Below are 16,380 nucleotides of genomic sequence, written 5' to 3'. Positions count from 1 at the left end.
TCTTTGTTGTTGTTGTCGAGTTGGCTTTATCGAAAGAGAAAGTAAAAGTATAGGAATTGGGAGATGGATAACTTCACTGAATGTTTCATGAAGCGGCAGATTTCAGACAGCACCCGATCATTGTAAAGGCCACTAGGGATGTCATTGCTACTCTGTTAAGCCAACATACACTAACTGGCTAGCAAATGAAGTTTGCAATCATCCAAAGCTGACTATTACTGTTTTATCTTTCATGCGAAAGTTTCCAACTATAAAAAGTATATAATCTCTCCCCTTCCACCCTTTCTAGTGCCACTTCTGAGTCTTAAAACCGCTAAACAATTCGTTTTTTTCACTACCCCCCTAAGTGGCACTCCAACTACTTCACTCCTCTACAATTAACACGCAATTAACTCAATTAATACCTATTATTTTGCTTAATTTACCTGGATTTTTACACATTTAAACACGATTTTGATTTTATATTTAAGTCATTTTAATCAATAAAACACCTGAAACTTCCACACTTTGCAGTCATCACATAAACACTTCAGAATGCTCATGAATAATTCTAAACGTCATTTAAATATTAAGGATGATTTTCTCTGTACTTTAATACGAGTAAAGTGTACTTTTATACCTTAAAGTTTTAAATATTCGGGATTTTTTTTATCCGTAACCAATCTTTTAGAACGGAGTGCCCAAATTACTTTTAATGGCACATTACTGATTACAACTCAATTAATGGATTAATACTAATGTTCACAACTCCATAAAAAGTTTATACGCATTTAAAACACTTGAACCTTATATTTAAGTGAGTTTAATTAACAAAATCGCTTCAAATTCTAATTAGAATTTAGCACATTTAACCTCCTCTTAAGCGCAATGAAATTACTTAATAATCATGCTTATCAATATTTAAACATCAAACATAATTACTTTATTTAATCCAAAAGCATTCGTGGACCTTAAAATTCCAAAATTTCCTTTAAAAATTAGCATTTTTTCGATAGAAAGTAGTGTTTCAACAAGTGGGATCTTCAACACCCCCGCGAACACAATTAAAAGCACAATACAATTAACCTCGCGCGCTCATTAATACAAATTTTTATAACTTTATAACATGTTTACACGTTTAAAACACACTTTAAACCTTATAAAACATTAATTTTAGTTAATAAATCACCCCTAAATTCGATAGAATTAACACTCTTGCAGGCCTTCTGGGTACTTAGAATTATTGATGGAGCGTTGTAAATACATTGTAAATTTTAAAAATAATTTATGTATTTATAAAAACACAATCAAAGTAACCAAAATATATAAAGTTTTCTCTATATTTTAAGCCTGTTATTTATTAAAGAGCATGTTTATTATATAGGTTAGTATACGAGAAACGACTCCCCCATCTGTATACAACGCCTGTACTTAAATGTAAAATAACAGATAAATATAAAAACAATAGTAATGTGTGTGGTATATATATATATATTCTAGAAAAATTTTATGTGTGATGTGACAAAAGCATTCTTGAAAAATGGAGCGAATAACAAATAGACAGTGCCTTTCAACACAACTGAATTGCCTTGCTTATCTTTAAAATATTCAAATATATATATAGGATATTTATATATAAAAATATATTTATAGACCTTATGAATCTTCTATTACTTTAAAATTGCATTTTAACTTTCATTCACTGTTCTATACTTAATCACAATACTTAAATCTCTCTTCTCCATTGATACCTTATGGAAGTATTCATACATCCCTCACGTGAAGGCCCTACTACTTGTACAGAATCCCGTAAATATGAAGTTTGTAATCTTCGCGAGGCCTAGAGTGAGGTAAGGCTACACAGGCTGTATTTAGTGCCTTAAGAAGTTAAGTTTTTTGGTGATAGAGTAGTGAGTATGAAGAGAGACAAGGCCTCTCTTAACTTCTTTAAAGGTCGAGAGAGGCCTCGTGTACCTATTTTTTATATATATTTTTTATTTTAAAATAATCGAAATACTCTTCAGTGACTTATAAAGAGGTTAACGGTCATGATTTCATTAAATTTACTAATATCAAGATGATTATCTTCTATAACTCAGTAAATTTTGCTTGAATTCTTACGTAAATCTCTTGCCATATTTTAAGGCTCTTAAGCCTTTTGAAGCCTTGCATACTTGTATTTAGATAAATTATTATACATTTAAGTTATTAGGACCCAAAATATTAGGCAAGAACGGATGAAAATAATCGTTTATACACTTGACTTACAAGTAAGAAAGGTGCAACATTGTTTCTAGATGACAAAAAAATAAATAAATTCTGCAAAAAATCGAATAATTTAAGTGTGCTCCTGCCAAAAAAAAAGAAGGGTATTAAACGTAATTAAATACTGATTTTATTTAAAAGGTAATTAATACGAAAGTTTACTTGTAAGAGGGTGAGGGGGTGAGACTAACTTTAATCTAGTTCTTAATCCCTCCACTAGAGGTAGCGTGGTGATGTTCTTAAGATCGATCGAAGAGAAACGGCCACAAGTTTGTAGAGAAGTTGATCCAACTCAATTTGCAGACAATTTTTGGATGGAGAAGTCCTATCTGAAGATCTCTCGTTAATATGTAAGCCCTGTTTCTCTCATCTATAATCAAATCGTTTAACAGTAAGACAATAAATCACCTTTAACTGTATACTCTCTTGTGTGTGTATGCGTGTATGTGTGTGTGTGTGATGTAATTTTACAGTAAATTTCCTAATTTTGACAAGGAAAATGTGGGTTTTTTTCCTCAATTTTTTAAATTATTGTTACTCTAGTAATACCTTCCAGTATATACATGTTAATTTATAGATTATATTTATACCGCTTCTAAACGTACTGTACGCGTCAATTAATGTTTCTCACTTATCAAAATACAAGTAAAAAATTATTTTATTTCTATTAATTGTAGTTATATCTGTAACTTTTTATAGATTTTAACGTGTTTTTTTAATTAGAACTAGCTTAAATAAAGCTAGCATCTGCAGCACTCTTTATCTCAGTCTAGCATCTATTACTAATTAAATGATAACTTTAAAAATTTGTTAAAATTTACTACTTTTTTATTATTATTTATCAGTTTATATATATATATATATTTCACAATTAAAAGTTACAATTAACATATAACAGGAAAATAATCCAGCATCTGATACATCATCAGAAAATGATCTCGTATCTTAAACCATCATCTACTACTTTCTGATTGAAATATAATTAATAAATCGCTATAAATTAATAGTATTTTTATTTATTTGTATATTTTAATAATATTTTTAAAGCATTTTTTAAGTTTTAAAGCATAGAAAATAGAAAAAAAAATGCTCCCTCATCTTCCGCATCACTAGTAAATCCGCTTATCTCATAACGAATTATGATTAAAATATAACAAATAAATCTCTATAAATCACTAGAATTTTTTTTCTATTATTTACTCAATTATATTTAAAATATTTTATAAATTTTAAAAAAACATTTCTAAACTAATAATAGAAAATTGATCCATCATCCTCCGCATCACCAGAAAATAATCTCCTATCTCAACCATTATTCATTACTAATTACTTATAGAAAATTACACACGATTTAACTATTTATATTTACAATTTTATTCGATTATATATATATATATTTTAAAAATATTTATTCATTAAATGATTAAATTACAGGGCGCACGTCTCGCGTGCATTCAAATCACTACTTCCTCCCATTATCGATGTATACTCATAAAAAATAAAAATATTTACCGGACATTAATATTCTTTACCAATTCTGTATTAAATCTAAAAGGGGTGTATATATATATTTACTTAAATTTAATAACGGCAACTGGAAGTATCCCCAGTTCTCTTGTAGCATACACGATGTTTACTTTTGTAATGTTCCTGTAGTACTACAGAGCATTAGTCAATGGCAGGGTATCGTGAATTATTACTTTTTAGTGCACATTGTAATAAAATTTATCTCAGGAACACTTAAAAAAATATAAGAAAATAACATCCAGGTAAATTAAGGAAACATATCAACGTTGGTATGATTGATGTCGTTCAAAGCATGCAAATATAAAAGATTCTCTTCTTTATAAAAATAAATGTATATATATATATATAAAAACTAAGATTTCTCTTTTAAATTTCTTTATTTTAACTTAGTGATAAAAGAAATCTTTATACGGCTGATTGGATTTTTAAATACGAAGTCTGCTCTAGAATTTTAATGAGATCTACAATTACAACTTGTACTCTCTCTCTCTCTCTCTCTCTCTCATTGAAGATCTTATTCAAAATCCTCGTAGGATAAACGGGAAAAAAACTAGGTTTTGTTTAATTTATATTTAAAAAAGTGAGATTTTCAATTAAACTTTTTGTTTCTTTAATTATTTCTTAAATTGTATATATTATAAATAAATAATTTATATTAAATATCGTACAGAAAAGCTCGTATATATCGTGAAAGGAATGGGTGTTTCTAGTGTCTAGTATCTCTCTCTCTCTCTCTCTCGTTAAAGATCTTATCCAAAATCTTAAAAAAAAAGACAGTTTTATGTAATTTATATTTAAAAAAAATAGAATTTTACAGTTCATTTAATTGTTTTTTCAATAATTTATAATATAAATATACTATAAATTCATACAAATTCACACCTACCAGCCTGCACTCTCTCGTTGAAGATCATATCTAAAAATGTTCAAGGATAAACCAAAAAAAAAAGAGAGACTTTTGTGTAATTTATAGGAGAAAAATTGTAATTTTCAATTAATTTTTAGTTTCCTTAATTACTTTTTTAAATAATTAATAAGAATTTAAATAAGTGACTAATACAGGAAACCGTGTGTAATTCATAGGAAAGAGGAAGGTATTTTCAACATTATTTTGCAACCTTTCTACGTGATAAATGTTGCAAATGTTAAACGTGGTATGTATGCGTATAAAAATAAAAGTTTCATTAGTTGTTCTCGATAAATTATTTAAATTTTACACATACACAACACAAGCTTTATTAACATTCAAATAGGGATTATTCCTTGGCTGTAACTCAAACTGTATGTAAAGTATCTCTTGGTGTGTACTTTAGCTATTTTTATAGCGTGACTCATACCGAAATTTAACACTTGGATGACTTTTTTTATATATTTTTTCGTGAAATATTGTTACTGCTTTACGCAATTTCCTGATGAAAAATCTCAGAAGACACCTGGAAATATTCGCTCAGGTGCATAAAATGTTCGAAAAAATGAATATTAACCATTAAAAAAGTTTAGAAAATGTATTATTAGTAAGGGAATTAGCCTGAGTTACTCATTATACAAAGAGGTTTAGCCTGAATTTCATACAAAAGAGTAGCCTGAATTTAGACTTGAATTACTCCCGTACAAAGAAATTTAACTTAAATTTAGCCTGAAATCTTCTCATACTAACAATTTGAATCTGAATTTAGTCTGAGTAACTTCCATACAAAGGCATTTAGCCTGAATTACTTCCATGCAAAGATATGAAGATATTTAGCTCGAATTGCCTTCATAAAAACAAATCTTTCCTTAATTTAGCTTTAATTACTCTTATACAAAGCGATTTAGCCTGAATTTAGCCCGAATTACTCGTATACTAAGCGATGTATCCTAAATTGCTCCCAACAGAGAGGTTTATCATAAAAATTCGGTTAGTCTTAAACAAAGTCCACTTGCCCTTCTTGCAGGCTTACAAAGGCTACCGTTAAGCAAACTACTTTCTAATAAAGAAAATACCCCGCTTCAACCCGCGTATTAAATATTATAATGTTTCCTAAGAGTAGAATAAATCTCGAAACCAAACTTTCCTCAACAGGATCACGTAACCATTGGACTACCGAGATAACGAGCGCGCTTAACTGACTTTCTACATTAGATAAATGTGAATTTTATGTTACTTTTTTATGATTTAAATATTCCGGAGACGAAAAACTACTCCATAAAACAAAAAAACAAGGTTAAATTTACCTTAAAATCGTACAGCTTCGGAGCTACGTAAGGTCGATTTTTATAAAATATATATATATATTTTAAAATGAGCCACTAATAATAATTTCGAAGGTGTTTTAAAATAGAACGAGCAAAAATTTTTAATCAAATTAATTTATAATTCATTTTAAATATACGCTCTCCATCTCAAATTGCATGTCGTGCCCCTGTAAATCATACTTTTCCTGACAGCAACGGAGTCTTTGAATTGAAATCATGTGACTTTCGTTCTATACCGGAAGTTCGTATATAGTTTATCTGGACCTCTTTCACTCAATATTTCCATATATTCCTCTATTTTAATATAGCTAACTCCCTTCTCGAGATTAAGGAAGGACAGAAATTGATACGTCTGCAGTTTTTTCCCAAATTACAACCGAAAAATTTAATTCTTTTGAATAAGTTTTGAGGAAATTGCTAAAGGTCAGTATTTGCCCTTTTATTCATAAAAGAATACGCAGCTGAATGTATATTTTCCTATTTTTTTTCTTTTTTACTGGGAATATAAAAAGGCAAGAAAAGAAACTTTCTGCAACGGAATATCATTTTATTCTGACATATGTATAAGTTCTTTTCTTGTGGAAGGAGGAATGCCCCATGGAATCGACAGGAAATGAGAGATGATGCCTTCGAGACCTTACATCTATTGGGAATTTCTAAGCAGGTTAATCAGTTCTGTTCACCCTTGGGAATCAGACCCACTTCTCTATCCAAGGATTAAGTTGACTACAAATAACTTTCCTTTTTTTTTTTTTTGTTTTTCTTGAAGTTTTCTTCTACTGAAAAATTAACAATCAACTAAGATCCTTCTTGCAGTACTCTTAATAATAAAAAATGAAAAGAATTCCACGTAATCTGAAAATCTCGTTATCTTTTTTAATATCCAGTTAAAGATTGTAAATCCATTAACTTGTATCTGCTTCTTTTTATTTTGTTTTATTTATGTGTTTGAGTGTAATGTTGAATGCAAAATATTTATTTTGGATGCTATTTAAATATTAAACATTGTATAAAAAGGATATGCTTCCTTTGCATCCCTATTGATAACATTTACTTTATCTTTGACGACGTGGTATGCTTATAATGTATATGTGTGAAATGCATTATGCTTTATAACGTATACTCCTCTTTGTCGATAGGTGTATGCCCGGTTTATATTCATTTTCTTTATAATTATTTACGTTACTCTTGATAGTATTTTTACACTCTACGTGTGCATCTCCCTTGATAACACGTGTACACCCATTTTTATGTATTCCCTCGATAACATTTATACACCCACTCTACGAGCATTTCCCTTGATAGTAATTATACACCTACTACACGTGCATCTCCCTTGATAACACGTATATGACTACTTCACGTTCATCCCTTTGAAATTCTTTACACACCCATTTTACAGACATTCCCTTGATAATACCTTTAATCCTATTTCACGTTCATCTCCCTTGATAACACGTATACACCCACTTCATGTGCATGTAAGCATTTGATAACATGTAAACATCCCCTTTATATACTTATAGTCTTTATATTTATTTATTATATTTTACATTTATAATTTATAAACGTTTGTATATATAAAGTAAAACAATTGAATAAATAATAACATTTATTTAAAAAATCTTTTAATAGTATTAGAAGTTGTTAGAGTTTACATCAATAAGTGATTTTTGCTCTTATTTATTATTTATACAAACGGAGACTTGTATAAATTTTAATTTAAACTTTATCATTTTTATTTCTATTTTATAGAATCCGTAATACAATTAAGTCTACGACTTGAAAATTGAATAATAAAGCTTAAAACACGGACTTTTTGTACTTTAAAATCGTAATCAAATCACCCGAAACTTGTTATTCTAACGCTAATTTATTCGAAATTTCGAAATATTTTACAGAAAATTAAGAAAAATTGTAATTTAGAATGCCACAACCCGTTAAATCTGCACCCTCCTACGTCAATTTGACACTTACTCATTACAAAAAACCGAGAATGACGTAAAATGTAGTAAAAAATCGAAAGGTAGTAGCATGACACTCCAATATGCATACATTTGTACGACATTAACATATAAAAGTTAAATAGCAGCAGTACATAAAGACAGAACTCCCGGGTGAAGAATATGAAACGACTCCCGCGTGGATGCTCTACCTTTGTACTAAAACAGGTGTCGTATTATGTAAAATAGAACAAAATACAGTACATTATAATCATATAATGCTGCATTAACAGCATCTTTATCGATTATACAGATAATTAGATATATTGATACATGTATACGTGTATACACCCACATCATGTGTATATACCCCGTTGATAACACGTATACACCACTCAACTCCATCACAATTACAACGCGCCCACCACCAAAAAAACAATCGCCGTAAACTCAACCAATTTGAGGGTGAAAAAAGTACCATTAAAAAAAAGAAACCAACTTGAAACGAAGGTGATAAAGAGCAAATCGGTGCAGCATTCATCCTGTATCATTACTGTTTCATTACTTTACACACCCTCTCTCGGTCACGCATCTTGCGAACGTCACATTAGCCTTGTAAAGGTTAGAAACGAAGAAAAAAATCACTGACTACAATAATAAATAAAGTGCCGTAATGACTCCTCTAGAGGAACCATTTTAGATCTTTGACAAGAAATCGTTTAGGAAACTACAAAAGAAAATCGAATTGTAGAGCCAAGAGAGTTGTTTACTGCGTGTAACTTTCTTAAAATGTCAGATATTATTATACTCCATTGTGCTATACCCTTCTAATTTGGATACGTGATCTTCGATAATGACACATAACCATGAAATTAAATTCCACGCCGAACCATGCACGCGACTTATAATCGTCGTGTACTTTCATGTAACTTACGACCATTTATAACGCATTCCCATCGATATTTTATTATTTTTTACAATTTAATAAATATAAATAATGATTTTTTATATCAAATATATTATTATTATTATTATTACGCCGGGGGTGAGATAATTTTTTAAATTTATTACTTTCTTCTTGTGTGAAACTTTGGCAAATAATTAATGTTAAGAGTGTATAAATTGTTTTTTAAAAAAATATTAAAACTTTTTTTAATGAATTTTTGTATTTTTTATTTATTTTTTAAAGTTTTTTGCTTAAAAATTAAGTTATTAAATGCAATAAACTGCTCACAACCGCATAGAAAACAATAGAGAATGCTTCATTTGCATAGTTAAGATAAGATATTTAGATGATGTTAATTAATAATTCAATCGTAATTAAGGTTTATCATCTGTAAAATAAACATTATTAAGGCATAACAACTGCCTAGAAAGCAACAATAAGCCCTGACAACTGCATACAAAACAATACAGGAAGCAGCATATTCATAATGATAATCAACGTTTCCAGTTAAGATAACATGCGTATAGGATGTTGATTAATAAATTAATCATAATTAACGTTTATCTATATATATAAAATAAGACTGTATATAAAGCCTAACAACTGCATAGTAAACAGCAACAAGCCTTCACAACTGCATAGAAAACAGCAACAAACCTTCACAACTGCATAGGAAACAGTACAGGAAGCTGTCATTTGCATAATGACAATCAACGTGTTTTCCTGGTCAAAAATTGATTTTTACAGTAATTTTCGATAAAAATTTTCATCAGAAAATGTGATTAAATTTATTTTTTATTGCACATTATTTTTATTATTATTATTTTTATTATTATATTAACTTTAGCCATTTAAAATAATATATATATATAATTTAAGTGAATGTTATTATTAAAGAGAGAATTATTTAAAATTAAAAATGTTTAAAATATTCTCTCTTTAGTTTCTTTGGTTTAATTTTTAATTGCATTTATTTTTCAAGTTTTAGTTTACCTTTAAATTTCTATTTAAATTTTACACCTAATTTCATTAAAATGCTTTAATTTGAGAGAAAAAATTCGAAATTTATTTCAAAATAACGTTTATTAGAAGTAATTAAAATCGACTTAATTATAATTAAACTTAATATTAGTAAATTGGTATGAGTTTTGCTTATTTAATATGACTAATTAACTGTTCAGATAGTCCCCCGATTTACGACGATTCGCTTTACAACCTCCGTTTCTATTTTTATTGTAAATATTGTATTGTGGCTATGTTAAATGTCATATTTAAGTGCCAAATTTTTAATTGGTCCCCCTCTATAGTATTATTTAGTTAAAACACTGCGTTGGTGAATGTATTTATAGCGGAGACAATTAACTCGCTTTACGACGAATCCAATAGAATGGAGTTTCAATGCTCTCCCAGAAACTGCTTTAATTGTAATTAACGACTTATTTAAGAATGTTGATCATAATTATCAGCTTATACATATATTATATCAATTAAATTTAATCAAAATTTCTCGAATTACTTAATAAAATCAACCCTTTAATAATTTTTAAGAGGTTCTTCGAGTGCATCAACTTCTTGAGAATTCAAGCACTTCAGTTTATTGCCACAGTCGATCAGAAGGTAAACAAACTGTGGCGTTAAATCGAGGTCTCATTGTTTAGCTTATTGTTTTGTAAAAAGTAAATATATATGTAGTGATTAATATATTAATTTTGATTAATTTCCATTTAAAATTTTTATAGGAAGACGGCATGAGCCATGAGCATTGTGGAACATTGGTGGGCAGTTTTCTGGTCAGTTAACATCATTGCTCTTGCAACTTGCAATACAGCTCAGCAGAAATGTCCACCCTGGGAACAGTCGTCCTGGTGTCCATGCTACCAATTCGAAGATGGAATTTTCATGGAGTGTTCATCAGTGGGCCTGGTCGAAGTACAGAAGACACTCTCTTTGATATCTTCTTCCATCAAATCACTTAGCATCTTCCACCTGGATAAGAAAGTCAAGAGGCTACCTCATCTCCTATTTGCAAACTCAACAATATCTCACTTGCAGATATCCTTCACACAAATACAGCACATAGACAGTAGGGCCTTTGCAAATCTCGAGTATAACTTAGAAGGCATCTCGATTATAAACAGTCACTTAACTAAGGTCCCAACAGATGCCCTTAACGATTTGCGTGCCTTGAAATCTCTTGATTTAGATTCGAATTACATAAGCCAAGTTTCGGATTATCAGTTCTATGGTTTGCCATTAACTTATCTTAATTTGCAAGATAATTTCATTGATAATTTTACGGATTATTCATTAGAAGGCCTGGAGGAGACGTTAGAAGAATTCATTATATCTGGTAATTTCCTAAAAGATTTGCCTTTTGAGCCGCTAAACGCTTTGAAAAAGCTTAAAATCCTTAAATTAGCGAGGAATAGAATCGAAATCATCAAGAAAAATCGATTACTCAGGCTTAAAGAACTTAGGAATCTCGACTTAAGTTCCAACTTGATCACGAAATTTCATGGTGAAATTTTTCAAGATTTGCTCAAATTATCTACGTTATCTCTTGAAATTAATCGGATAAATTCGATAGAAGGTCCACTTGAACTTCCTGAATTGAAGACCCTTAATATAAGCCACAATCTCCTCACAACACTACCCAGGACTGTGTTTTCTTCATTGAACAACCTGCGATTCGTCGACTTGAGTTATAATCACATACACTACATACCGAATGGTGTTTTTCATAATCTAACATTTCTTAAGGAAGTATTTTTATCAAATAATAATATTTTGAAGATATATAACGATACTTTTTACAACGCAACTCACCTCTCGCTCCTCTCCTTAAGTAACAATGTTTTAGATAGTTTAGAGGCAGCAACTTTCTATTCTTTGCACCATCTGACACACCTTTACTTATCTTATAATCAATTGAAGCATCTACACCCCCTAATATTTTCAAAAAATCGAGAAATGCAATACTTGGCCCTGGATCACAACGCCATGTCTGAAATCTTTGAAGGTACTTTCGAGGGTACTTCACAGCTTTCGGTATTAAAACTACAGCACAACGTTATACAGAAGATTAAAAAGGAATGTCTTCTACCCTCTTTCGAAACTGGAACGACTCGATTTACAATTTAATCAAATTAACCTGATAGAGCACGAATCGTTTCAGAGCCTCACCAATCTTCGCCAGTTGAATTTAGAGGGCAACCAACTTCTAATTTTAGATGATATCCTGAGAAGGTACCCCTCTAATTTACTGTCTATCAATTTGACACGTAACCAGATTAATAAAATACATCCAAACACCTTTAAAGGGCAGAGTAAATTAGATGTCATGTATATGAGCAGTAATAAATTGCCCACGCTTGGCAATTACATGTTCCAAGATTTAGTAGAAGTGCGAAAATTATATTTTGATCACAATTTCATATCCACCATAGAAAATAAGGCCTTTGAAGGCACGAAGAAGGTTGTTTATATCAATTTAGAATATAATAATTTGAGTTTTCTAACCATAGACATGTTTGGAGGAGTGGAGACCTTAGAGGAACTTTACTTGAGCCATAATCAAATAATGGATATAGAGCCACAGACACTTCAGAGCCTACCAAAATTAAGAGTGTTGCATCTATCTCATAATCAAATTTACGTGATCAGAAGGCATATGTTTGAAGGGGGTATGCCACTCGAAGAACTTAGGTTATCTAATGTGATGGCTAGTGGTGTTGAAACAGGTTCCTTCTTGGAGTTGTCCTCGTTGAATTATCTTGATATAAGCAATAACAGGTTGAATAATGTTCGGGTTCGTTTCTTGTTCCTACCAGCTCATACTTTACCGGGTCATAATTTCACTAAAGTGAACGAAAATTTATTCTATGGTCTTTCTAGTTTAACGAGTTTGGAGTTGGAGAACACGGGGTTGACTTTAAGCGATCATCTGTTTGATCCTTTACCAGGATTAACGTCGATTAATCTAAATAATAATCGGATTAAAGAGATCAGCATGGAATATTTTAGGATATTCGAATTTTTGACCGAATTACACGCGAATAATAACGAATTAGCAAAGGTGCCAGAAGCTATGAAGATCTTGAAGAAGATTAGAATGGTTTCGCTTTCAAATAATAAAATTTCTGTGATCAAAAAATGATACTTTTAGGTCCAATTCTCACTTGGAAAAGTTAATACTAAGCAATAATAATATATATATAATTGAATTGGGTTCCTTTATGCACTTGAAGCACTTAAATTTACTAGATTTGAGGAATAACAGCTTAAGAGATACATCGTTCCTTCCGTCATCTTCCTTACGTACAGTTAATATGAGGAACAACAGACTGAAGAGGATACCGAGAGAACTTTGCAGGGGTGTAAAGACCCTCATATTGGATAACAATCGCATAGAAAGTCTCAATAGAGGTAACAGCACTGTAGAAAATTCCTGCACTATAACGGAGTTGAGCATCAACAGTTGTAACATCTCAATCATCTCCGTTCACGATCTTCACGATTTTTCTCGTTTAATAAAGATATTCGCAAGTAATAACTTTATAAAGCTTATTGTACCTGGTTCCTTCCGTCCTTTAAGCAGACTAAAATACCTCGATATATCGCATAATTTGTTAAAAAGTATAGAAAACGACACCTTCGAGGGGTTATCACGTTTGAGAGCTTTAAATCTGAGTTCCAACTTCCTCTCCCGTTTGACTCCTTTCTCTGACTCTTTAGAGAATTTGGAGGCTTTAGACTTATCCCATAATAAATTAAGTGTTGTAGACGATAATTTTTTCGCAAATCTACCGAATCTACGAACGATATCTCTTAAGAGTAACATGATTAGTTGGTTAGCACCCAACGCATTCAAGAACCAAGTGCACTTAAGCCAGTTGGACTTGAGAGATAATAAATTGTCCTACTTGAATCAAAATATCTTATCTACCATTGAAATAAAGCTGAAAGAAATATATTTATCAGGTAAAGTAAATGTTCTTTATATTTATAAATATATATAATTTCCATTTATATAAATTCTGATACATGAAACAGCCAAGATTCATCAGCACCTGATCACCTGTACTTCAAAGATAATCGCTTGTTTTGATAAACGTTGCTTTATCTTACAAATTTACAAGAAAAAATGGAAAAGATAAACACTAAAATATATTTTTATATGTCATGAAACGTGTCTTATAAGAGTCCTGATAAAGATAAATAATTGTTGAGTATTATAAATGATCGTCCCCTTTAAAATAAACGTTATAAATATAGCTATAAGATATTATCTTATAAAGTTTAGAGTTGTTCAAGAGCCATGTATCATCTTCCACTTCTCCTCTGTTTTTTTTTTTTTTTTTTTTTTTTTTTTGGTATGGTGAAGGCACTCGTGAGCAGTATATTTTAATACGGATGACACAGTTTAGTGACCTTTTATCGGGTTTTTTCTCTCCTGGACTTTATAAATTTAATCAAATTTACAAAAAATACACCCCCTCGTCGATAATTTAAATACATTCCTGCATTAATCCTTAATTATGGGTCTGTTCTATATATAAACTCTCTCTAGATATACTGTTTAGAAATAACAAACGTAGCTGTAGAGAAGCACTTAAGGTTAGTATTTACGTAAATTAAGGAATAAATCCCGTATAAAACGTATTTAGGGATAAATGTATGTTTAAGTCTCGTATCATTATTTTGGGTTAACGAAGCATTTCGCTTCTTAGTGGGCTCCTTTAGCTATTTTATCTTTGAACAGATGAAATGTTTAAAACGTTTAGGCCTATATAAATAGAAAGGTATTGATGCTTTTATATTTCGTTACTAAAAATAACATTCATTTTATAAGGGAAGAAACCATACGGGCCCGCAGGGTGCCCCAGCTTCCCCGTCTCGACGGCCTTGTTCCGTGTTCACCAGTGCCGAGTGAATAAAACCACTAAATATTGTTGGTTCCGGGTTCGTACCTGACCAAAGAGCTGGCACGTTTACGTTAGTAACACCTAAATAGGTGCCAGTAGCCCTCAAAATACTTCTTGCAGTTCCCCGTCTGCAGATCGCCCACGTGTCACGTTGCCGTAACCAAATAAACCAAACTATTTCACATGGTTAGGCGCACAACCAACGAGCTAGCCACGTGGAATAATTCCAGGTTTCTTTCACTTAAACAGGAACAGTTTGTTATATAAAGCCCCTTGGCAGATTTCCCAAGTGTTGCTTCACCTAATTCCATCGATTCCTTTAAAAGAAAACTCCTTCAGTTCCTCAAGAACTTCAGGTATCATAATAGATCCTTCAACTAATTAATTAATTTTAATTATATCACCACACAGGTCCTTGACCAAGTATCTCCTTTAACTTTCAAGTAAAACAGTCACAAACAATTAATCAATTTGAAATTTATTTTTCAGGTAATAATTTACATTGCGACTGCGAATCCTTAAAACTAAGAACTTGGATCTTCGAGCACCCATCCCTGTTCAGTTCTTCCGTGGATTATCTATGTCATACGCCGGATAATCTAGCATCTAAATCACTATCGACTCTCAAAGAAGAGGAAGTGTGCCCGGATCCTAGGATACTGTACGTTCGTGCCGTGAACGTTAACAAAAATCAAGCAATCGTTAGCTGGGAGATAACAGGAGAAATCGATAAACTCATCTTAACTTACCATAAATTCGGGGATAAAGAAAAATTAAAGAGAAACTTGAGCATTGATTTGAATTACGAAAAAATCAATGACTTAAATTCTTCATCCCATTATGTTGTATGCCTGATGCTGAAGGCAAGAAGGAGGCATCAGATAATCAAGAGCGAGGAGTGTACAAAGTTCGACACTTCGATCGATCATCGAATCATCCAGGACGATGAATTACCATTAAATTATGTTATTATAGGATCGATTTGCGGCTCGATTTTTGTAATAGCCATTATATTAATTATACTAGCGATTTTTAAACGAAGGAAGAAATCTTCCTCTCATCAGGATAGACAACCTACGCCTCCTCCTTAATTTTTAAGAAAAATAAATAAATTTAATTAAATTAATAATTTATCTTGTTACATAAAAAAATATCCAATTTATTAAACACAGAAATTAGTTTAAAATCATTATTTTTTAAGTTTATTTCTCTTTAAAACGGCGTGTTTTACGAGGTTGGGTTGGCCCAAATATATTACAATTTTATTCATATTTATGAAACAAAATAAATTTTTATTATCAAAAATTTTAATATACATTTATCACTAGAACACTTTAATAAAAATATTGATATAAATTTAAATATTTATAAATATTTATATTCAAAATAATATAAAATTCGATGATAATAATAATAATAATAATAATAATAAAATTCTCAAAAATTCTTTAATAAAACTTCTATGTCGGAAAATCCCTTTAAAATTTTTATTCTGTAAAATCTCCCTAATTTCTAACATTGCCTTAATTTAAAATATTCCTAAATTGACATTTTCGTTGTT

At 30.6% G+C, this 16,380-nt stretch overlaps 1 protein-coding gene across 1 annotated transcript; it reads left to right on the top strand.

Annotated features, from left to right (window-relative positions):
* Positions 1–2,484: 2,484 nt before the first annotated feature.
* Positions 2,485–15,910, top strand: LOC136981204 (chaoptin-like). The gene is given in 5 exon segments (XM_067277485.1): positions 2,485–2,594; positions 10,635–12,021; positions 12,071–13,042; positions 13,044–13,875; positions 15,309–15,910. Coding segments are annotated over 4 exon segments (3,777 nt in total). The 5' UTR covers positions 2,485–2,594; positions 10,635–10,650.
* Positions 15,911–16,380: the final 470 nt, after the last annotated feature.

The sequence above is a fragment of the Centruroides vittatus genome, unplaced genomic scaffold (assembly GCF_030686945.1).
Source record: "Centruroides vittatus isolate TY-2023 unplaced genomic scaffold, ASM3068694v2 contig_747, whole genome shotgun sequence".
In the NCBI taxonomy this organism is placed as follows: domain Eukaryota; kingdom Metazoa; phylum Arthropoda; class Arachnida; order Scorpiones; family Buthidae; genus Centruroides; species Centruroides vittatus.
Note: the sequence above shows the minus strand (reverse complement) of the source record. Positions and strands in the feature narration are given on the sequence as shown.